The 25,541-nt window shown below is 43.4% G+C and overlaps 1 protein-coding gene across 3 annotated transcripts in view; it reads right to left on the bottom strand.

The window, feature by feature from the left end:
- Positions 1 to 25,541, bottom strand: part of lrp8 (LDL receptor related protein 8) — a 94,769-nt gene that overhangs the window by 2,709 nt on the left and 66,519 nt on the right. For 2 of the 3 annotated variants that reach the window (XM_033028120.1, XM_033028121.1), the window contains 11 exons: positions 24,488 to 24,607; positions 24,223 to 24,348; positions 14,754 to 14,925; positions 13,806 to 14,033; positions 13,600 to 13,718; positions 11,410 to 11,549; positions 9,151 to 9,292; positions 8,350 to 8,502; positions 5,673 to 5,882; positions 4,950 to 5,018; positions 3,794 to 3,966 (listed from right to left, as the gene is read on the bottom strand). In XM_033028120.1, coding sequence (XP_032884011.1) covers positions 3,794 to 3,966; positions 4,950 to 5,018; positions 5,673 to 5,882; positions 8,350 to 8,502; positions 9,151 to 9,292; positions 11,410 to 11,549; positions 13,600 to 13,718; positions 13,806 to 14,033; positions 14,754 to 14,925; positions 24,223 to 24,348; positions 24,488 to 24,607 — 1,652 coding nt within the window. The remainder of the gene's footprint in view (positions 1 to 3,793; positions 3,967 to 4,949; positions 5,019 to 5,672; positions 5,883 to 8,349; positions 8,503 to 9,150; positions 9,293 to 11,409; positions 11,550 to 13,599; positions 13,719 to 13,805; positions 14,034 to 14,753; positions 14,926 to 24,222; positions 24,349 to 24,487; positions 24,608 to 25,541) is intronic. The other variant, XM_033028122.1, reaches the window with a different exon arrangement.

Genomic DNA, 25,541 nt, shown 5'->3' with positions numbered 1-25,541 from the left:
GGGAAATGAGCTGCGCCTGTGCAGTTGGGGACTATGGGTGCGTGGTGGAATATTGTGTGGGGGACCAAGCCTCCTGTGGACAGGGACCCAACGGGTCCCACATAGTCTAGTCCTTCCTAAAATTAGACAAAATACTCCAGCCAGGGTTATGTTAGCGGTTTGACACAATTTCTTGACTTCATCTGTGCATTATTTATAAAACCCAGCGTTCTATATGCTTTATTTACCAAACTTCATAAGCTCTCTCCTCGTCTCTTTAAAACAGCATTAATTAGCTTGTATGTCTCTCCTCACACTTGTCACAAAAAGGCATCGCCTCATCTTTTGCAACAATGTATCTGGTCATCCACTTATCTCAGACCTGCATACCTGCATTTCTATTACCATCTTCTGCAGTGTTTACAAAAAATCCAGGTTGTCTATCACCTGCTGAAGTTATGCTTGGTAGGCCCAAATCTAAGATGTTAATCCCTTTAAAAAAAACCCACGAACGATCTTGTTAGTTAATATCTCCTTAGAAATGCAGATAACGCGTTTGTTGTTGTTAATTGTGGGCAGCCTGTTTTGCCTGAGGATTAATGCAGTAATGACCTTCAGATTCACAGGAAATCTTGTAATTATGGATTGCTGGTCCCTGTGTTAAGTGAAGCACCAATGATGAGACTACTCTGATAGCACAGCATTAAAGGTGTGATTGTAGTGATTGCAGGGGCCAGTGATTGCAGCTGGAATTTAAAAAAGAATTGTAGAGTGAATACTGCTAACAACACTCTCCATTTAGATTTTTCTTTGCTGAACCATTCGAGAGGTCAGTTCATATTTGGCCATTGGTGGGACAGGAGTCACATATACCGGTGGGCATGGATAATAGATTTATTTCCCCGAGGGATAGAAACATAGAAAAGAGGTGCAGGAGGAGGCCATTCGGCCCTTCAAGCCATTCATTGTGATCATGGCTGATCATCCACAATCAGTAACCCGTGCCTGCCTGCCTTCTCTCCATACCCCTTGATTCCGCTAGTCCCAAGAGCTCTATCTGACTCTCTTTTAAATTCATCCAGTGAATTGGCCTCCACTGCCATCTGTGGCAGAAAATTCCACAAATTCACAACTCTCTGGGTAAATAAGTTTCTCATCTCAGTTTGAAATGGCCTCCCCTTTATTCTTAGACGGTGGCCCCTGGTTCTAGACTCCCCCAACATTGGGAACATTTTTCCTGCATCTAGCTTGTCCAGTCCTTTTATAATTTTATATGTTTCTATAAGATTCCCCCTCATCCTTCTACAGTAAATTTCAGTGAATGCAAGCCCGGTCTTTCCAATCTTTCCTCATATGACAGTCCCGCCATCCTGGGGATTAACCTGGTGAACCTACGCTGCACTCCCTCAATATAGCAAGGATGTCTTTCCTCAAATTAGGAGCCAAAACTGCAAACAATACTCCAGATGTGGTCTCACCAGGGCCCTGTACAACTGTGGAAGGACCTCTTAATTCCTATACTCAAATCCTCTCGTTATGAAGGCCAACATGCCATTAACTTTCTTCACTGACTGCTGTACCTGCATATTTACTTTCATTGACTGGTGTACAAGGACACCCAGGTCTCGTTGCACTTCCCTTTTTTCTAATCTGACACCATTGAGATAATAATCTGCCTCCTTGTTCTTGCTGCCAAAGTGGATAACCTCAAATGTATCTACATTATTCTGCATCTGCCATGCATCTGCTCACTCACCCAACCTGTCCAAGTCACCCTGCAACCTCCTAGCATCCTCTTCGCAGTTCGCACTGCCACCCAGCTTTGTGTCATCTGCAAATTTGTTGGTGTTACTTTTAATTCCATCATCTAAATCATTAATATATATTGTAAATAGTTGCGGCCCCAGCACAGAGCCTTGCAGCACTCCACTCGCCACTGCCTGCCATTCTGACAGGGACCCGTTCACTCCTACTCTTTGTTTCCTGTCTGCCAACCAATTCTCTATCCATGTCAATACACTACCCCCTAGACCATGTTGTCTAATTTTGCCCACTAATCTCCTGTGTGGGACCTTATCCAAGGCTTTCTGAAAATCCAGATACACTACATCCACTGGCTCTCCTTCATCCATTTTACGTGTCACATCCTCAAAAAATTCCAGAAGATTAATCAAGCAGGATTTCCCCTTCAGAAATCCATGCTGACTTGGGCCAATCCTGTTACTGTTATTCAAATGTGCCATTATTACTTCTTTAATAATTGACTCCAGCATCTTCCTCACCACCGATTTCAGGCTAACTGGTCTATAATTCCCCCTTTTCTTTCTCGCTCCTTTCTTGAAAAGTGGGATAACATTAGCTACGCTACTGAAATAACTACTGTCAGTTTCAGGGTTATCAATATTTCAGGACTAACATCTTTATTACATATAATTAATTTCCTTGACTTAAATTCCCCAGCAGCAGTGGAGGTCTGCAGTCCTGGATCAACGTTTAGTATCCAAACCTTTGGTTACTAGAGCTGAAACTTAATCAATAGGACTGTATACACCCAATAAAATAGTTATCTCCAGTACACTTACTTTTACTGACACACTCTCCTTTCTCACATCTAGACAGGACAAATGAAAACCCATCCTCCATACATTACTCGCTGCAAGTACTGAAAGCAAGATTGATGTATGAAAATGATTGAGAAACAAGCAGGCAGAGGTAAAGAGCAGAGGCATTAATGAAAGGGTAAATTGTAGATACAGCAATCCAACAATTAGCGAGAACACTAAAGTTACAAAGTCTCCCAATTCTACCAAGGTCATTGTACAATTTCCTGTTTAAAATGGATGAGAAAATGGCAAGAAAACTATTCCATTTCTCATGAGAACCATTACATTGAAATTTGTATGTCTAATAATAAATGTTTCTAGGCACGGTCTCGTTCACTTTCACCATTTACCTTTTGCAGAACTCAGTCAAATCAACATAGCAGGTGGATTTCATACTTCCTGCACGTCCTCATCCAGATTCCGACCCACAAAATGGAACTCGTCACTTTCAGCGAATTCATATCAGTCACAGAACTCACCCACCCTCAACAAGATTCAGTATCTCAGGACCTTGTTCACCTCAGGTAGAAGGTACATCACTCAACCTCTCCAGTAATACGCACTGCCAATTGCATTAAACAAATTCTTGACGGGGTAAACAAACTCAGTATGGGGTACTGATTGTGGATGATCAGCCATGATCATATTGAATGGCAGTGCTGGCTCAAAGGGCCGAATGGCCTACTCCTGTGTCTATTGACAACAGTGGGACTGGTGTGTTGGTGGATATTAATCTAGCAAAGTTACACCTGGTGTGTTGGTGGTTCTTAATCTAGCAAAGTTACAGGTTTTAGACCACAGCTACCAAGCTACAAACTTACACCTGAAATGATCAAGAAGACACCTTAAGTATAAATGGGAGGAGTTCACAAGAAATTTTGCGAAAGGTGCAGTATTGCAAACAAGCAAGAAACAGAGAATCTTAGCAGGGAATATTAAATGACTGTGAAGGAAAATAAAAATCAAATTTTGAAAGTAAAAAGATGTTCACCACACTTAGAAGCATCAAAATTAGATTTCAGATTAAAATGTATTTAACATGCTTATGTGTTTACACATGTGTAACTTGGATGTGGATTTCCAGTAACTTGGATGTGGATTTCCAGTAACAAAAGCTATAGCTGGTTTGCAGAATGATCCACTGTCCAACAGCAGGACTCATCGGTTTGGTGCAGTGCTTGCCAGGTGCTTAACAGGTGGGGAAGACTTACTGCAGGGTAAACGTGGCCAATTTGTCCGTTCCTTCCAATGTGGGTCTCCTCCAGTTCCTCCTCTTCTGTGGTTTTCCTATAGACTGGATTGTCAAAGTTCATACTCTTGGTGTTCTTCCTTCTCCAGTTCCTCCAGATCAGGAAGCCGCCCAGGCAGAGCAAAATAATGATCGCTGAAAATAGTCATGGAAATTAGAGCTCTGAGGAAAATTAACTCAATCGTTAAAATTTATCAACCAAAACACACAGGCGTTACCTTATATGCAATTATATACAGAACTGATTAGTCAATGATAATGAGTCACACAAAGAAAATTGTCAAAGCTCAGATGTGTCACTGATTACGATAACAGAATTGTTTAAGGGCCTGTCCCACTTGGGCGTCATTTGCGCGTCACGCCTTGCGCGCATCACGTGGGAATCACGACGTGCGCATCATGCATCGTGACGCGTAATTGATGTCGCGTAAATGACGCCCAAGAGGGAAAGGCCCTTTAGAGTGATTGAACATTCAATCAAGTTTTCACAAAATGGATCCACTGACGGGGAAACATCTTTGCCCCTTCACTCTGTCAATTGTGCTTAGATTATTTTTTATGTTTTAATGAAACCACCTTTCCTTCTAAACTTCAGAGTGTCGAAGAACCTTGTCAGTCAAGAGACACCCGGCTCGGCTATTCACTCCCTCGTTACTTGAAGGTCCACTCAAGTCTCTGCTCTCAGGCAAAATACACCAAGAACATGACAGATCTCTAATTGGTGGTTGGTTGAAATGAAGTGCTAACATTCCTATAGAGGGGAAGAAAAGTCTATAAAAATAGTAAAACAAATAAGAATTATAAAAATGTCTCGTCTGATCAGGAGGGTTCAATGAAGCAGGGAGCTGGCTACAAGTCTTCTGCCTTTGGGAGTTGGATGGGATGTGTCTTGACCCATAACATCACCCATTCCTTCTCTCCACAGATGCTACCTGTCCCGCTGAGTTACTCCAGTTTTTTGTGTCTATGAACAGGTTGCATACATAGCATACATACTTGGGCATCCACCCAGCCAACGGTAGCTGTTACACATATTTTGTGTTCAAAATTAAATGTTGCATTCCTCTGCAGTAATATAAAAAAGCTATATTTTTTTAAAACAAGAAGGAGTTACCCACCAATAGGGGTGATAATTCCCACGATAGCATTGGTTGAAGCCGACTTCTTGCCTTCTTCCTGACTGTTTGCTGTTGGGATAAAGAAACACGAGTTTATGCCAACTTGTGTATGTATGTTGTCATATGTGAACATGAGCAGCTGGAGCAACAACAGGGCCTGTGCAACCTCACATGCCGCTCAGCCCATCATCTCTGCATTACTTTTGGAATGTGTTGGAAAACCTATAGAGAGGAATCCAAGCAAACCAAGTGGCAGCGAGGCAACATCAAGCTTTGATCTGAAAAGCCCAGTCTGGAACATTAGAGAGAAATTGAGAGGGGTAACTAGCTCCAGTTCTGAGATTTGGAAATTGAACTAGAAGATGACTTTAAGAAATAGAAGTCACATTAGAAGGGAAGGGGAGATGAGAAGATCCATTTCACATTCATAGAATGCGATAGTGGAATAACGAAGGAATGGAGAGTGCAGAAATCAGGACTGCCTCTTGTGCACACTCGGGACATGGTGATGTTACAACCCTGAATAATGGTACAATATGATTAATTGGACCATATATAGATATATGTGAAAAATGGGCTGACAGCAATTCCGGGCCTGTCCTTGGCCAGATTCTCTCTGCCTGTGCAGAGTTGGATGAGGGAATGTGGAATCAAGTTGCCTGCTTTACTTTGTCATAAAACATAAGCAGCAAAACGGGAGAGATTTATACCGGTCAGACTTACATAGTTGTGAGGAACTGTTGCTGTGGACCAAGTATGCGTCAGTGCTGTTGCTGTCAGAAGGGAAATGCAACCGTGGGTCTCCGGTGCCGACGCCATTTGGAACTGCTGTACCAGCTGGGGTTGTGGTTTCTGCAGGGATCCATGTACTGAAGAAAGGTGCTCCAGATTTTGGAGTTGGGTTGATGTTCGTGACTGAGGGAGACTCTCCAACTATTGAGAAATAAAGATACACAAAAGCACACACCGTGAACTGCAACTTGAATATCAAACAGCTTAAAACAACCGCACAAAGGCAATTTCCCCTGTGGCCAGATGCAAGGGTTCAGATTTGCAAGCGATGTGAAAAATATAGAATATGGCAGCTATACAGTCCAAACAGGTCAAGGCCAGGGATAATGCTTTACTCAAATCATCTCCTACGACTATTCAAACATTCATTCTTCTAAGAGTTCTTTCCCAGCTTCTTCTAAATACATGTATGCATGGTGCTTCAACAATCACCGAGGCAGGGAACTACCTCTCCTTGGTCAATAAATCATCATGAATTCCTTATTAGTAGAGCCAGGATGTTTAGGCACTAAAAAACTCTGAAATAGGCAGGCAGGCAAAAAGGAAATAAAAAAGGCTTTTATTGACAAAAAAATGGCATAAAAATGCATTTATTTCCACCACCAAAATATGGTTAAAAATAATAATATAAAGGTATACTACATTAAATGACCAAAGTTGCCTGGTTGCACATAATTACTAGCATTTTTTTTCAAATTATCTGGTGTTAAACTATGCCATTTGTCAGACAGAATATGCTTCAGTTGTGAAAAACTTCTTTCACCCCAGCTGAGGTCACTGGTGCATACCCGAAACAAGCTACACTCTATATTCATGTCGATATCTTGTGCATTACACCTACCTTTGAGAACCTTAGCTAAGTTTTGTATTTTGTTAAGATCTTTGTTAGCTAAAATCACTCTCACATTTTCCTTGTAGGTCATTACCTATATCGCCAAGAACTTTACGAATATCGTCAGTTACTTTGTTAGAAAACCTGCAAGTAATTCACAAATGTTTTGCCATGTTTCTCAAGGGAAGTGATAGCTTGTGGGAAGTTTGCAAAATTGGAATCAATAAACATAAGAGGGACTTTTTCTGCATGATTTTACTGACGATTCTGACTGCAGCAGATTCTTCTTCTACAAAACAGTTGATGATTTCTTTTATCTTTTCAAAATTTGCAGCATAGTAGAATACAGGAGAGAGCTATGTACCCCACCTAGTCAAAACAGGCTAAGGAGGTAGCGGAATCTCAGGTGCCATTTCCTTGAACAACTGCACTCGTGATGGTACTTTGAGGAAGATTTTCTTGACATTGCCTAGGCAATCGACATTTGGAAACAAGCTACGTTTGTGCTTGGCAATTCTATGAAGTTCTTGAGCTAAATATGTCAAATGCAACATTTTGGGGATGAAACTTTAAGTCACAAACAGAAGTACATTCTCGTGTTTTATACTTTCTGGCCAAAGTACAGCAAGTGAAGATGTAAATAACTGAGCAATAGTTGAGCTGTTTGACTTCCGATGTCAACAAATACTCCTTTGATGGTTGACCTGCCTCTAGTGTACCGATGACCACATTGGCATCATATCTCCTCACAGCATCAGTTGTCTCGTCTATTGGGTTCCATATTTTGTTGCATGCAACTTCATCTCTAATATTCTGCACAACAATGTTGAAGTTGCTGTCAACATAATTTTTCCATAATGATGACTTACATGGTATATGTTCCTCTGTGTATTTCTCTAAAAAACCTCTGAGAGATTTGTTTTCCAATTTCCACAATGGAATTCCAGCATCAATGAATGCCTTGCACAGATCACTTGAAAACTCAGATTTGCAACTGGAGCCAGCAGTAAATGTAGTGAGGTGACAAGCTTGGGTATTTTGCTTGGGTAGTCTACACCCCAGCAGTATCAACATTGATTTCTCAAATTTTAGATAGCCCTTGTCTTCTCCCTCCTCCCCCTCGCCCTTCCCAGCTCTTCTTCTAGTCCTATTGTCTCTGCCTCTTCCTTTCTTTTACCGGCCCACCCCCCATCAGTCTGAAGAAGAGTCTCAACCCGAAACGTCGCCTATTCCTTCTCTCCATAGATGCTGCCTCACCCGTTGAGTTTTTCCAGCATTTTTTGTCTACTTTCAATGTTTCCAGCATCTGCAGTTCTTTCTTAAATAGATCTTGGAGAAAACTGAACCAGGGGGCAGCGGCACGAACGAATGAACGACTGACGGTGTCGCCCCCAGTTTTGGCCTGGTGGTGGAAGTTTTCTTGTAAGTTATACTATGTTAACACGTTAATAATAACATTAATATTAACGTGTTAACATAGAAAACATCATTGTAATCATGGTACAATTAGAGAAAATAGCACGACCTTTTAGCAAAACGGCAAAAAAGGCTGATTTAGGCACTTGATTGTGAAAAAGGCGTTATCCTGGTGAAATCATCAAAATAGGCATGAAAAGACACTTATGGCAAAATCCTGGCTCTACATTAGCGAATGCCTAACATCAAAAGTTTTAAATAATCTCAGTCAGGAAGAACAACTCTGGCCTGAGAAGACTCTCCTGCTTTAGAAACTGCTAAAACGAGCACAAGTCCCATTAGCAGAAAAGATACACATACCTCTGTAACACTTTCTCATGTCATGCCCAAGTTCCATGTCGTCAGGGCAAGCGCATGTGTACTTTGCAGAGTGGCTGCTGATTTGTGGAGCAGGTAAACAGAGATACTGACACCCTCCTTTTGGTGTCCCGCCATGTACACAAACGTTTACAGCTAGTTAAACATAGAAAAATGAACAAGGTATGGAAAAAGGCTTCCTAAGTCCGCCCGCACATCACAGCAGTTCAGGAAATGGAAATTCGCCCCGATGGAATTCTCAAATTACTACCAAAAAAATCTATCAAGATATCAAGTAAATAAATAAACGGAAAATTATCTTTCTTCACCTCACATTTCCAGATTCAGTTTAGTTTAGTTTGGAGGTACTTGCCCACCGAGTTCATGCCAATCAGTGATCCTACACACACACAAGGGACAATTTACAATTTGACTAAGCCAATTAACCTACAAACCTGCGCGTCCTTGGAGTCTGTAAGGAAGCAGGAGCTCCAGGAGAAAGCCAATGCGAATTACGGGAAGAATGCACAAACTCCATACAGACAACACCCGTAGTCAGATCAAACCCAGGCCTCTGGCACTGTGTGGCAGCAACTCTATCGCTGCGTCTCCGTGCCACCCACGTGGATTTCACGTTATGAAAGACTGCAAAGCACACCGTGTTCTAGGATCACACCCCACCCTTTTCACCCCGTTACACTGAAGGCAGAAATAGATTCTTCATTAGTACGGGTATCAGGGGTTATGGGGAGAAAGCAGGAGAATGTGTACAGTTTTAACTGAGTAGCTTCTGAAAGGTGTTACCTTTGGGTTGTTTTAGTTCATGAAAAATGGCAATGTCATGCAGGTTGTTCAGATTATTTGCAAGTAACATCACATCTCTCCCTGTCAGTCTATTTGCACAGTAAATAGAGTCCTGCTCATTGTCAATCCAGTAAATCTTGTCCTGCAACAGAAAGATCATGCATACAATTAGCAATTACCTGTTTAATTAGTGTCTATGGGGAAACATGTTTGAACAGAGGGGCATTTTCTGAACCTCATCCAATACTGTACTTGCCATCTGCAACATTGAAGTGCTTTCCTTCACTAATAACTTGCTACCAGAAAATATTAACATGATAATGCAGGATGCCTCTGGTTTGTAGTCTCTCGTTAATATTAAAGCCTTGCACCACATTGATCTGAAAGATTCAAAGATCAACCTTGCAGTATCCTTGTAATGTTAAAACTGAATTGCAGTCACGTTCACCTTTCATCACATTTCAAGTGGAAGTCAGATACTGCGTTCAGCAGAGGTAGAAATCACAACTTAGTCTGTGCTGATCTTGGCTATGAATTGCTGGTATTTTAGAAATGTTCAAAAGCAACAACATAAGAAGGGTCTCAACCCGAAACGTCACCCATTCCTTCTCTCCATAGATACTGCCTCACCTGCTGAGTTACTCCAGCATTTTGAGTCCACGTTCGATTTTATCCAGCATCTGCAGTTCTTTCTCACACATTAAAATATTGCTCTGTACTCACAGAACCATGTCACCAGTGCATAATTACAAATGAACAAATCTGACATAATAAATAAAGTAAACCATAACTCTAAACGTAGCCTGGATAGAGTGGATGTGGAGAGGATGGTTCCTCTAGTGGGGGAGTCGAAGACGAGGGATCATAGCCTCTGAATAGAAGATCCTTCCTTTATGGAAGGCAATGAGGAGGAATTTCTCCAATCAGAGGGCTATGAATCCGCGGCAATCATTGCCACAGAAGGCTGGGCAGGCCAAATCAATGGATATTTTTAAGAGAAAAATGGATTCTTGATTAGTACGGGTAACAGGGGTTATGGGGAGAAGGCAGAAGAATCGGGTTGTGAGGGAGAGATAGATCAGCAATGACTGAATGGCGGAGTAGACTTGATGGGCCGAAAGGCCTAATTCTCCTCCTATCACTTATGAACTAATAACACACTGAGGCTCTTAAAATTGACCTTGGCAGCCAGAAGGCTTCCCGACAGGCCGCAGCTGTGGACTGGGAACGTGGCCGGAGACCTGGGTCGGATCGGGCACCACAGAGAAGCCCAGGTCGGACGAAGCGGCCGACGGAGCCTGTGTCTGGGTCCCGGGCCGGCACCACAGAGGCGTGAAGTGGGGCGTCGGCAGCGGTGAAGCGGCGGCAGCAGTGAAGCCTCGCGATGACGGGGCTTCGGCGGCGATGCCTCGTGGGTCGACGGTCGATGAGAGTGTGGAAGACCACCGTGAGGGGAGATGGGAAGAACAATGGAGGATCCGGCGTGGAGGGACCGCCGTGAGGGAGGTGGGGGGGGGGGGGGACAAAAGGGGGAGCCGGAGTGCTTTGTAACTTTGTCGGCACCGTAGGTGGCACTATTTGTTTACATTGTGAATGCAAGCAAAGAATTTCACTGTGCCTAGTCACATGTGACAATAAAGTATTCCTACTCCTATTCCTATAGATTGAAAGTAGGTAGTAATAGGGACCAAGGAAGCGAACAGGTTCCTGTCACTTGCTGCAAGCTGTACCAATCCAGATGGCAGGAGAGGGCTGGGCTTGACAGTTCGTTTGCTCGTGTGTCAGTCGATGTAGCTTGCTGTTGGCTTCTATCGTCGTTCAACATGTTGACAGAATTGTCGCCCGACACGTCACAGCGTGCATCGCGTCATCGCTTCCAGGGATCGCTAAGAGGAGCTTCAGTCATGATCCCAGGCTTGACAGTGAAGCTATCCACAACAATAATGACCACAAACCTCCTCAAGTCCCTCATCCCAGCTAGAGTCAATGATTGAGAGGCAGGAGCTGATGCACAGAGAAACTTTGGACCCAGGTCAATTCAATTTTTCAGTGGACTCAAGTCCTGCTGATCTTAATTACCGCAGATTTGTGCAAACTGATTATAACTTAACTCAATTTAATTTAAAGAAAATGACTACATACAAAACATTCACATTCAGAAAGGCTGTGTTCAGGTATTGCATGAAGCTTAAAGAAAGGAAATTGTGGGCTTTTCTGTTTTGGTGCTAACTACAGGTACACAGAGCTTCCAAGTCTTACCTCAAATACCGCAAGTGCAGATGGATGTGTCAAATATTCTTCTGAGAATAGCAATGTTTTTCTATTCCCACCGTTGAGATCAATGCTGGAAAGCTGGTGTAGTTTGGAGTCAACCCAATATAGGCGTTGGTTCAATAAATCTACAATTAGATACAACCCTTGTGTCACTACAGATTCATCAACTCCTTTCACCAGGGGCAACAGGCATTCAATATTAGTTTTAATCCAAAACTAACATACAGGGAGAAATAAAGTTCAGCTGGAGAGACCACATCTGGAGTATTGTGTACAGTTCTGGTCTCCTAATTTGAGGAAGGACATCCTTGTGATTGAGGCAGTGCAGCGTAGGTTCACGAGATTGATCCCTGGGATGGCAGGACTGTCATAATAGGAAAGATTGAAAAGACTAGGCTTGTATTCACTGGAGTTTAGAAGGATGAGGGGGTTCTTATAGAAACATATAAAATTATAAAAGCACTGGACAAGCTAGATACAGGAAAAATGTTCCCAATGTTCCCTGAGTCCAGAACCAGGGGCTGCAGTCTTAGAATAAAGGGGAGGCCATTTAAGACTGTGAGAAAAAAACTTTTTCGCCCAGAGTTGTGAATTCGTGGAATTCCCTGCCACAGAGGGCAGTGGAGGCCAAATCACTGGATGGATTCAAGAGAGATTTAGGTAGAGCTCTAGGGGCTAGTGGAATCACAGGATATGGGGAGAATGCAGGCACGGGTTATTGATTGGGGACGATCAGCCATGATCACAATGAATGGCGGTGCTGGCTCGAAAGGCCGAATGGTCTTTTCCTGCACCTATTTTCTATGTTTCTATGTTGATGTAAAATAAATTACATCAGATTAAATGTCTACTCTGTCCAGACTCAAATTCGGTCAGATTACCTCCAGATTTAGCATTCTTATTTTTCACACGTCTACGAATCTATTGATTGTTATTTTGAACTCAATGACTGCACAGTCTAGAGAACTCTAAAGATTTACGATCTTCCAATTGAGAAAGCATTTCTCCTTATTTCAAACTTAAATAAATTGCTATTTATTTAGAGCCTGTGAAAGTTGAATACTCCTTAACCAGGGAAACCATTCTCCCAGTTTCTATACTGTTAAATGCTCTCAGAATTTCATGTTCATGTCATAGGAGGAGAATTAGGCCATTCGGCTCATCGAGTAGACTCTGCCATTCATCCATGGCTAATCTATCTTTTCCTCCCAAACCCATTCTCTTGCCTTCTCCCATAACCCTTCACACCCTACCAATCAAGTGTCTGCCAATCTACGCCTTGAAAATACCAAATGTTGGCCTCCACAGGCGTCAGTGGCAATTAATTCCATAGATTCACCACGCTTTGATTAAATAAATTCCTTTATCTCCTTTCTAAAGGTACTTCCTTTTATTCTGAGGCTGTGCCCTCTGGATCTAGACTCGCCCACTAGTGAAAATATCAACACATTCACTTTATCTAGGCCTTTCATTATTCGGTTGGTATCAATGAGGTCCCCCTCATCATTCTAAATTCCAGCGAGTACTGGCTTAGTACATTCCAATGAGGTCACTCCCATTTTCCAAGACTAGAGAACAGAGGCCTAATCTATCCAATTTCTCCTCATGTGGCAGACCTGTCGTCCCAGTAAATAGTACAGAGAATCTTTGCTGCATTCCCTTCACTGTAACTGCACTTTTTCCTCAAACGGTTAGAGAACAAAATTGTACACTGTCCTCCAGGTGTGCCTCGCCAAGACCCGGTTGCAGCAATTGTAACAGACAGTTTACCTTTTCTATTCAATCCCCCTGCAGTAAAGGCCAATATACTATTTGCCTTCCGAGTTGTGTCTGAATGTTAGCTTTCAGTGATTTGTGTGTAAGGACCTCCAGGCCCTTTTGAACATCTGCATTTTTCAATGCCTCTGCACTTAGTAAAAGTGCCCAGGATATTCTACCAGTGGATTTTCCCACATTGAACGATATCTGCCATGTTGTTGCCCATTCATTCAGCTTGTCTATCTCTCCATGAACCCATTCGCATCCTCACCAGTGCTCAGATTACCACTTAGTTCAGACATCAGCAAACTCATCCAATTCCTGATATAAACTGAATAGTTGATGTCCACCTTTGCTTCACTGTGCAATCCAAAGCAGCCTCACTAAAATAGAACACATTGCTGTAATATCACCTACCTAACGTGATTCCATTTGGCCATTCAATGTTGTCCTTGACAAGTGATTGACGATCAAGCCCATTTAGTCCAGCTTTCTCGATCTTTGCAGAGCTTCCCCAGTCTGACCAGTACATGAACCTGATTGAACAGGGTCAAAGGATGAGAGAACAAGAACGAGAACAATGGCAAGACAAAAATGGAATTGATAACTTTCCCGTCACTTACCCTTGAATGGGGTCGACCACAATGGCTCTGGGATTCTCAAGCTCAGTGTTGATAAGGGTCTTTATTTTAGTCCCGTCAATCGTGGCCACAGAGATTGACTTGGTACCAGAGTCTGTCCAATATATATTTTTGTGAATCCAATCTATTGCTAGACATTCAGGAATTAGGAGTCCTTGCTCAATCAGATGGATATGCTGGCTGGGATCACTGCCTTTATCCAAAGGTGCACTGGAACACAGTTCATGGAATAAGTGTTTAATTCATTTGTAATTTACACTCCACTTTTAAATAGTTTTAAATGCAAGACCAATCACATTGCACAATTAATATAATTTCAGACAGTGGGAGTGTAGTTATGAGTTAGAGGTTAATGATGAGGGCAAATTATGTTTGGGAAATCAGTGAATAAAACTCCTGCTCCTTCTGCTTGTTATTTATGAACTCTGTGGGAAGGAATTACAGATTCACAGAGAATACATGCATGGATGTTGGCCATCATCTTAATTTGTGTTGGTAGTATAATGTTTTGTGAAATACACTCGGATATTGACGTTGCTGCCGTTGTTACGACAATCACATTATTTAGGACCAGTGTAATATGAGAATCACCCTCGCTGGTGACATTTTGGTGGGCAATACATAAATGAGTTTCACACAAATGAGGAGGATTTCCTTCCATTGTGTGCTGCCGTCTCAGATGCACTATAAATGAAGACAAAGTTCAGAGCAGGAATTCAAATTAGACGCAGGTGGACTTACATTTATACAGCACTTTTAATGTGTTTCAAAATGTTCGGGAGCTTGGGGAAGTAAATAGTGATGTCTTAGACAGAAGGTGCTTGAGGGCTTAAAATGCACATGTATAAATCATTGGGACCTGATTGAGTGTATTCTTGAATATTGTGGGAAACCAGGGATGATCATCAAGTTGAAAGAAAAATCACTTACCTATAGATTATTTTGTAGTACAGGTCAATCCAGTATATCTTATTTTCTTCAACATCCACATCAAGGGAGACCACATTCTTTAACGTGGATACTAGACGAGTGTACTCTTTCTTCAACAAATTAATCATTCTGATATCATGGCTATTAGTGAAGAGCACAGCAGGGCTTTTGCCTATTAAAAAATGAAAAGTTTACTCACAGACTTGAAAGTAACAAAACGTAGTTGGTAGAACTCATCTGAGACCAATAGAGTGAAACTGTACTTGAAGCACCAATGTGCCGGGTAGGTTCTTGTATTTATTTATTTTGGGCTGCGTTTTGCTGTTTGCAATGTTCCCTAGAAACATAGAAACATAGAAAATAGGTGCAGTAGTAGGCCATTTGGCTCTTCGAGCCTGCATCGCCATTCAATATGATCATGGCTGATCATCCAACTCAGTATCCTGTACCTGCCTTTTCTCCATACCCCCTGATACCTTTAGCCACAAGGGCCACATCTAACTTAAATATAGCCAATGAACTGGCCTCAACTACCTTCTGTGGCAGAGAATTCCAGAGATTCACCACTCTCTGTGTGAAAAATGTTTTTCTCATCTCGGTCCTAAAAGACTTCCCCCTTATACTTAAACTGTGACCCCTTGTTCTGGACTTCCCCAACATCGGGAACAATCTTCCTGCATCTAGCCTGTCCAACCCCTTAAGAATTTTGTACGTTTCTATAAGATCCCCCCTCAATCTTCTAAATTCTAGCGAGTAAAAACCGAGTCTATTCCATTACGGATAAAGTAAACAAGATTTGCAAGCACTTTACTAATGAATAATATTTGTTGGATCCAAACTCCTAGACCTAGGGAAAAGTTGCAAGAGCACAACTGGTGCAGGGTCTCGACCTGAAATGTTGACCATGCCATCACCTTCACAGATACTGCATAACCTGCTGAGTTCTTACACCCGTTTGCTTTCTGCTTTGAAAGGACCTCAGTGACACTTTATTCCTCTGCCTCCCATTACTAAAGTGAGCAGCATAAAAACAGCTGGACTGTTACAATGATTCCACCTTTAAGAAACTCCACTGACAACTAACCCTAATCCAGACAAAAGGATGTTTTCCACCTTGCAGAAGTGGTGCTCCTCTTGAATGCATCTCAACAAAACAAGACTCATTACTGATCAGACACCAGCACCAATAAATTAGGTGTTTAAGAAGGAACTGCAGATGCTGGAAAATTGAAGGTACACAAAAAAGCTGGAGAAACTCAGCAGATGCAGCAGCATTTATGGAGCGAAGGAAATAGGCAACGTTTCGGGCCAAAACCCTTCTTCAGACTGATCAGGGGTGGGGGGGGCGGGGACAAGAAAGGAAAAAGGAGGAGGAGCCCGAAGGCTGGGGGATGGGAGGAGACAGCAGGGGGACTGAGGAAGGGGAGGAGACAGCAAGGACTAACAAAATTGGGAGAATTCGATGTTCATGCCCCCAGGATGCAGACTCCCCAAGCGGAATATGAGGTGCTGTTCCTCCAATTTCCAGTGCTGCTCACTGTGGCCATGGAGGAGACCCAGGACAGAGAGGTCGGATACGGAGTGGGAGGGGGACTTGAAGTGCTGAGCCACCGGGAGGTCAGGTTGGTTATTGCGGACCGAGCGGAGGTGTTCAGTGAAACGATCGCCCAACCTCCGCTTGGTCTCACCGATATAGATCTGCTGACATCTAGAGCAGCGGATGCAATAGATGAGGTTGGAGGAGATGCAGGTAAACCTGTCGCACCTGGAACGACTGCTTGAGTCCTTGAATGGAGTCGAGGGGGGGAGGTAAAGAGACAAGTGTTGCATCACTTGCGGTTGCAAGGGAAAGTGCCCGGGGAGGGGGTGGTACGGGAGGGAAGGGAAGAATTGACAAGGGAGTTATGGAGGGAGCGGTCTTTGCAGAAGGCAGATATGGGGGGAGATGGGAAGATGTGGCGAGTGGTGGGGTCACGTTGGAGGTGGCGAAACTGACGGAGGCACCTAGTGACAGCCCATGAGATCTGGGCAGCATTTGACCAAATGTTACATCAAGCAACTCTGGTCATACATTGCACAAAAGAATATGGTTGTCAGGAACAGCAGGTTTCAGCTTCTTTATCAATGACCCTTCTTTCATCAGAAGGTCAGAAGAGGGCCATCCACTGATTCTTGTGCAGTGTTCAATTCTATTCACGCAAATACAGCAGCGTGCTTACGAGCAGCACGATCTCGACAACATTCAGGCATGTGGTGATAAATGGCAAGTAACATTCACTCCACAAAATTGTGAAGAAACGACCATCTCCACCAAGACAGTGTAACCACCACACCTTGACATTGTGATATTATCATGACCAAGTTCGCCACAGACCAGACATGCAGCTGGACCAGCAACATAAAAATCACGGCTGCCAGAGATCAAAGATACCCTGCAGCAAATGACAAGTTTGCAAGAATAAAGAAAAAAATGACAGAATAACAACTAATAGGCAAGGGTGATAAGAATTAGGCATAAGGAACTTCAGATGCTGGTTCATAAAACATATATATTGAATGTTGGAGTAATTCAGAGGGCCAGACAGCTACTCTCGAAGACTTCAGACCAATTGTAGTTGGGGCCGAGAAAGCTGAGAAAAGACGACAGCAGCTCTTCTAGATGAGGCAAAGGTTCACATACTCCTCTAACCTAGTCTACTGCATTCAGTGTTGCTGATATGGCTTCCTTTACATCAGCGAGACCTAGCTTAGAACGGGCATATTCTGAAACCCCAAGGCCTTTCCATCCATAGCAGTCAGAAGTGTGATGAGTGCAGCGCAAATAACTCTATCTTCTAAAACAAAGCAGCCCACTTAACTGCACAAAACATTCATTTCCTCCCCCAGACACACCATGTGTACTATTTACAAGGAGGGCTGCAACTACTCACCCAGGCTACTTCAACAGCACCTTTCAAACTCCTGATCTCTATTAGCCATATTAAAAAATGAACACAAAGTGTTGGAGTAACTCAGTGTGTCAGGCAGCATCTCTGGTAAAGTTCTCCACCTCTCCTCAAGGTATGCCTACTTTAAAGAAGTTCTCCTCCTCTCTAGAACTACTGCCTGATCTGCTGAGTTACTCCACAACCTTATGTCTTTCTTTGGACAGTGCAATGGCATAGCAGTAGAGCTACTGCCTTATAGCGCCAGAAACGAGAGTTCAATCCTGACTACGGGTGCTGTCTGTATGGAGTTTGTACGTTCCCCCCGAGGGTTTTCGCCGAGATCTTCGGTTTCATCCCATACTCCAAAGACGTTCAGGTTTGTAGATTAATTGAGCTGGTATAAATGTACAGTATATTGTCCCTTGTGTGTGTAGTCTGCGGGGATCACTGGTCAGTGACGACTAGATGGGCCGAAGGGCCTGTTTTCGCATTGTATCTCTAAACTAACCCAGCACCTGCAATTCCGTGTTTCTCTATTACCTAGAGTTTACCATCCTGTACACACGCCATCCTGACCTGCAACTATATTGCCATTTGCTCATCATCAATCTAATGTTTCCAAGTGCACAGTGGATCGTACCTTCATCAGTGGTTCAAGACTTTCATCGTCACTCCTTCCTCAAGGTCAGTTAAGGACAGGAAATAATTGTCAGTATTGTCAGTGACGCCCAAATCATAATCATAATCACACTCACACTTTATTAGCCAAGTATTTAATGCAACATACGAGGAATTCCATTTGCCAAGAGTCATGCCAATAAAAAGCAACAGAACACTCAAAATACATTTTAACATAAACATCCACCACAGTGACTCCTCCACATTCCTCACTGTGATGGGAGGCGAATAAAAGTTCAATCTCTTCCCTTCTTTGTCCTCCAGCGGTCGGGGGCTTCTAACCTTCCATTGACGGGACGATCTTACTCCCGTAGTCAGAGGCGTGCCTCCTCGTTGGAGCGATCTAGCTCCTGCATCGGGGGGGATGTCAGCTCCCCGCGCCGGGCGATCTGACCCCGGGTCGGGGCTTGGCGAACGTCGTGCGACTTTTGGAGCTCCCGACTTCGCTCTCTTACCCGAGACTGCGAGCAAGGGATCGATTCCGATGTTAAGTCCACGCCCCGCGGTGGGGCTCAAAGTTAGTCCAGAGCAAGGCCTCCAGCTCCACGATGTTAGGTCGCAGAGCGACCGGAGATATGACCCGGAAAACAGTCGCATCTCGGGCAAGGTAAGAGATTGAAAAAAAAATTCCCCCGACCCCCTCCACTACCCAAAACAATTAACACAAATTTTTTAAACACACTAAAAATAAAAATAAAAAGGACATACAGACTGTCGGCAAGGCTGCCATCGAGGTGTGTATCAACAAAATAAAATAAAAAATAAATCTCACGCTTCACTGGAATATTATTAAACATAATTTGTTGCTAACTGTTGTTATCGAGAATGGAGCGGCGTTTCCTGTCGGGACCGGCCGGGACTACAGCTTCGGCGGCGGCGCAGCGCAAGGACACCATCACGGAGCGGAGCCACGGAGCAGGCGATGCCTTGCCGGGTCGCCGTGCGGTAAGCTCCGGAGCGCTGTGGCTGCCGACTCCCAACATCGCGGAGCTGTGGCTGCGGGCGTCCGGCCGCGGGCGGCGCTGGATTTGGAGCGCCGCGGAGCCTGGGATCGAGTTCGCCGTGGTCGGAGCTCCAACCGGCGCGGCCTGAGGTCTACGAGTGCCCCGGTCTCCAATCTCCGGGGAGGAGGCAGCCGCTCCAGACTTTCCAAGCCGCTTGAGGAATTGTTTCACCCGACGCCAGAGTTCCATCTTTACGGCAAGAAGGCCCTGAAAATCATCGGACTGGCTGCAAGGCCACAAATGGGCCCGACCTCGGTGTTTCAGAGGAAGAGGACTTAACTTTCTGGGCCTTTCCCTAAATTTTTTATTCTGCTGTGGGGGGATGTTTGTGTTGAACTCTATAATGTGTTGTGTCCATTTTCTTTATTTATTTATTTTTAACCTTTTTCTATGGTTTGTATGGAAACTTATTATTTAATTTATGTAAAGCACTTTGGTGGCAATGCGAGTTGACTTAAATCGTGCTATATAAATAAAACTTACTTACTTACTTACTTACTAAAGCACAAGAAAGCACAAAGATAAATAACTAATAACTTGGTGAAAGAAATTGGTCAAACACATCCAGGGATAATGAAGTTGAGAGGCAGAAGGTTTGAGAAGGGAATTCCAGAGATTGGTTCTTGGAAGCTGAAAACGTGAGCTTAGAATTGGAGTGCAGGCATCTTGAAGGATTGTGCGCTGTTTCAGAGGCAGGGAAGGATGAGGCCAGTGAGGAACGTGAAAACAAGAATGAATCTTTTGAAAGTTTTGCTTAAGTTGAGATCAAATTGAGTAGATGAAAACAGCAAGTTCTGTTGTGTTTAGTGTGGACCACAAGCACCAAACTGGCCTTTCTAACCCAACAAGGATCTGTGAGAATGCTTTTTTGTCATCTCCCATGTTCTACTCAGCACAAACTCCATCATGGTCTGAATTCCATCTTGATCATCATACCTCGTATCAAGTTGACCATGCCTGGTCTTTCTAACTATATTTAGTTTAGTTTAGTGATACAGTGTGGAAACAGGCCCTTCGGCCCATTGGGTCCGCGCCGACCGATCCCCACACATTAACGCTATCCTACACACACTAGGGACAATTTTTACATTTACCAAGCCAATTAACCTACAAACCTGTACGTCTTTGGAGTGTGGGAGGAATCCGAAGATCTCGGAGAAAACCCACGCAGGTCACGGGGAGAACGTACAAACTCCGTACAGAGTTAATGTTTTATGTGTCATTCCTAACTGTCACTGTATGTCATATTGTCACTTGCGGGCGGAGCACCAAGGCAAATTCCTTGTATGTGAATACTTGGCCAATAAACCTATTCCTTCATTCAGACAGCACCCGTAGTCGGGATCGAACCGGTGGTCTCTGGCACTGCATTTTCTGCAAGGCAGCAACTCTACTGCTGCACCACCGTGATCGCCCTATTGCCTATATACTGCCTTCGCATACAGCCTGGTTTGTGAATAGCTCCATCCAAGGATGCAAGAAATTGCAGAGAGTTGTGACTTAGCCCAGACCATCGCACAAACCAGCATCCCTTCCCCCAACTACATCCATACTTCATGCTGTCTCGGCAAGGCCGCTGGCATAATCAAGGACCAGTCTCTCTCCAGTTACTCCCTCTTCTTCCATCTCCCAACAGGCAAGAGATACAGATGTTTAGAAAACGTATACCTCCATGTTCATGGATAGTTTCTTCAGCTGTCATCAGCTGGAATGCAGTCCTGACCTCCTATCTACCTTATTTGAATTATCTTTAAATCAGACTTTATCAGAATGTTATATTATATCTTGCGCTAAATGTTGTACCCTTTATCCTTAATATGTGCACTGTGGACAGGTTCATTGTATTCATCTTTAACCGGATGGTACACAAACAAAAGCTTTTCACTGTACCTCGGTAGCCATGACAATAATAACGCAAACTAAACTGCCCCCTGTGGAGAATTCAATCAAGGCCACATCATAGATAGACACAAAAAGCTGGAGTAACTCAGCGGGACAGGTAGCATCTCTGGTGAGAAGGAATGGGTGACATTTTGGGTCGACCCGAAATGTCACCCATTCCTTCTATCCAGAGATGCTACCTGTCCTGCTGAGTTACTCCAGCATTTTGTGTCTATCGTTGGTTTAAACCAGCATCTGCAGTTCCTTCATACACATGAGGTTACACCTTCTCATTTGTCCTTGCCTGAATGGTGTCTAGGTTTCACTACATGTACTGATTCATTACAGTGGAATTGCACAACCAAAAATGAATAATGGGACTGTTTACTGATGAATGCATGCAAATCTGATATAAATCTCATGGCGTAGCCTGTTTTTCTATTCTTCACTCCCCTTGCAGCATCTTGACTGTACAGCCCTTGGCCAATGGACCGATAGTCTGAATTCACTGTTTAATATCCTTCATTTCTTCAAAACGCTCAGCAAAGCCACCTCTTTGATCACATCTTTAATCCGTTCCCTTGACTGAGGTTTCATCACCAAATGGCACTCATTTTATTTCGATAAGTGATGCAAAAAAATGAATTGTTAATAAAGTTCTGAATCTTCACGTGCAAAATAAAAATTGCTGGTGGTAATATGTGGAAGGGAAGGTTAAGGAATATAGTGATGCAAAAAAACCCAACACAAATTGAAATTTGATGATTTGAACCCTCATTCCTGGAGTACATTCTCAACGTTTAAACCTGGCACCAAAACAAGAAACAACACTTGGACCGGATCAATTGCATAGCATCAGCGAGAAATCGCTTTACTGTTTATAGAATGCAGCGGTTTGAGCAATCCACATACACTAAACGTGCCAGCAAGGGATTAACTATGAACTTTAAAAGGATGTGCACCAGGCAGTCAAAGCATTCAATTTTGGAAATCCAAGTGGATACAAATGTACAACACTGTCGAACACTGGATGACAATGGGAGCACATCAACAATGAGAATTAACATTCTTGGTAAGTACTGCCACCTTCTGGTTTGGAGCCAAGCTGCATTTCCTGATGCCATTCCGAGTCAATGCAACAGGAAGGGCATAAACATTGGTCTCAATACGTCCTGGGAATGGATATGCTTGAATATTTCACCCGTCTAGTTCGGTGACTGAACTTTTGTAAGTAAGAATGATTTTAACCAAGTTAAAAGCTCTCCCAAGAAAGGTCTCGACCCGAAACGTCTCTCTCCAGAGATGCTGCCTGTCTGTCTGCCTGAGTTACTCCTGCTTTTTGTGTCTATCTTTGGTTTAAACCAGCATCTGCAGTTCCTTCTTACACACTTTATAATTAACTATCTTTCTCTTACAACCATGTTCAGGAGAGGTGTGGAGACACAAACGACTGCAGATGCTAGAACCTAGAGCAAAAAAAATAAACAGTTGAAAGAACGGAGTGGATCAGGCAGCATCAGTGGAGGCAAAGGGATGGCCGTTGATCTGGGACTGATCAGGGCTAGAAGTGTCGAAGGTAGCCAGTGTACTGATGTGAGAAGAAGGAGTGAGGCTGAGGCTGGTAGGTGATAAGTGGAACCAGGTGAAGGGAAATAATGGGTAGATGGTGTCAGGAGGAGAGGTGTTAGTGATGAGAGAGAGGTTGCTAGGTGATAGATGGAAGCAGGAAGGGAGGGATAATGGTGACATAACAGATGGATGCGGGTAGGGGAGGGGAAAGAGTCTTCAATTTTCAAACTTCAATGTTCAAAACCATTGGGTCATTTGAACACCCCTTTCCTCTCCACGCTGACCTATCTGCCCTTGGCCTTTGCCACCATCGGGCCAAACACACACCAGAATCAGCACCTAATATTCTGCATGGGTAGTATATAACCCAATGGTATGATCATTGAATTTTATGATTCCAGTTAAATAATTTCCCCGTAGACCCAAAATGCTGGAGTAATTCGGCAGGACAGGCGAAGGAATGGGTGACGTTTTGGGTCGAGACCCTACTTCAGACAATGATTTCCCCCGTGTCCTTTCCCACGCCCATGTTTTCTCTCTCGCTCTGTTCACCTTTTCTGGTGTCTCTCACCCCCCTTCCCTGGTTACCCTCTCCCACCTGGTTTTAGCTGCTCATACCCCACATATCTAACTACCTGGGTTTCTGCTCTCTTTTTCCTATGTCCTCCCTCTCCTCAACCCGGTTCCATCGGCCATTATTGCTTCCGTATCTGCTGCCACCTACCCCCCACCCCCACCCCACCCGGTTCAGACGAGCCCAAATTCGCCTCTCCATTTCCAACTACCACAGCCTCTGTCTCAACACAGATGTCTCCACGTACCTATCATCCATCCCCATTGGGTTCCAACTAGCACCTACCAGCCCCTGTGTCAACCCTCACGCTCACTGCTTTGTTTGTTCTGGAATGGTTTACTGGGAGAGGTTACTGTGATGGCAGTTTCTTTCATGCTTTAACTAGATTTTGTCTTCCCTGCGAATTGACTCTGCTGAACAGACAACTATTTTTTTACTGCAGTGGTGTCAGTAATGTTTTTTATGTTTAATGTTAAATTCTATAATGTTGTTTTTATTTTATTTGTGTGTTGCAATGGCAAGTCAACTTTCACTGCACCAATTGGTGTACTTGACAATAAATGTCCTTTGTCCTTTATTTACTTTGTAAAAGGTTTCAGCTCGTGCTATTCAGTACGGGGATAGAATGCAAAAATGTATTAAACTTTACCTGCTGCACATGACAATAAAGAAACCATTGACCAACCTGTACCTTCGTGTCAGCATCCAGGTGAATGAAATGAAGAATGATACGTTTTCCCTTCATCCTCCATCCAGGATGTACATGGATTACTAATAGAAGTTTACCCAGCACGTTCACCTCATTTCAAAGAGAGAAGAGATGAAACAAGCCTTACCTACTGCTTTACAACTCTCAGTCATTGGATCCATCTCATAACCTTGGAAGCAGGTGCATTTGTACCCTCCTTTAATGTTAGTGCAAATCTGGCTGCACTGGTCGAGATCTTCACATTCATTTATATCTGAAAGAAACATTTCAACCAGTCAATAAATCAGCTGAGTTCTGTCCAACAGCGCTGATTACTGAAACCTGTGTTTCAATTCAGGCAGCTCTTTGTTTAAAAATGAATGAAGGAAGGAGCTGCCTTGCATTTTAATTACCTCCACATGTCTTTGTGTCTAACAGTGTGTATCCAGCTGGGCATTCACATTCATATCCAACCTTCCAGTCTCTACATATGTGGGAGCAGCCACCATTGTTGGTCAGGCACTCGTTTAAACCTGGCACCAAAACAAGAAACAACACTTGGACCGGATCAATTGCAAAGCATCGGTGAGAAATCGCTTTCATGTTTGTAGAATGCAGCAGTTTGAGTAATCCACATACACTAGACGTGCCAGCAAGGAATTAACAATGAACTTTAAAAAGATGTGCACCAAAAGTTTTCAAATTACAATTTGTGGATCCCAAAATCAACCAAGGGGGTGGGGGAGGGGGAGAATTTTGACGAGATTAATTATAAAGTGAGAATACCCGGGTTAGTTTCAGGTACACGCCTGATTATGACTTTATTTATGGGAAAATGATGAAATCAATATAAGAGCCACCTCCACTTACGGCGGAACAGTGGTAGTTGCTGTTTTACAGCGCCAGAGATCCGGGTTCAATCCTGACAACGGGTGCTGTATGGAGTTTGTACATTCACCCTATGACCCCGTGGAATTTCTCTGGGTGCCATGGTTTCCTCCCATATTGAAAATATGTTCACCTTGTTAGGTTAATTGGCTTCTGAAAATCCTCCCTACTGTGTAGAATAGAACTAGTGTAAGGGTGATCGCTGGTCGGCGCGGACACGGTTATCTGAAGGGCACGCTGTATCTCTAAAGTAAACTAAACTACACAGCACGACAACACAACAAAAACATCCCAAGACAGTCTATGAATGTTTTCATACATATAGTGGCAGTGAGCCCCAAGATGATATCGAGGGAGATAACCAAATGCTTAATGAAATGGCTTGATTTTAAGGAGCATCTGAAAAGAAGAAAAAAGATAGTGATGGAAAGGCAGTGGAAATCCCAGACTTTATCCCTCAGCAGATGAAAACACAGCTACCATTAGTCAATTCATGATTGAGCAGTGGCCAGAATTATGGGATCTCACGTTTCTGAGTTAACTTTAACAGAAGATTTCTGAGTTATTGGGCTGGAAGGG

The sequence above is a fragment of the Amblyraja radiata genome, chromosome 10, assembly GCF_010909765.2.
Source record: "Amblyraja radiata isolate CabotCenter1 chromosome 10, sAmbRad1.1.pri, whole genome shotgun sequence".
NCBI classification, from domain to species: Eukaryota; Metazoa; Chordata; class Chondrichthyes; order Rajiformes; family Rajidae; genus Amblyraja; species Amblyraja radiata.
This window is presented reverse-complemented; position numbering and strand designations above follow the sequence as displayed.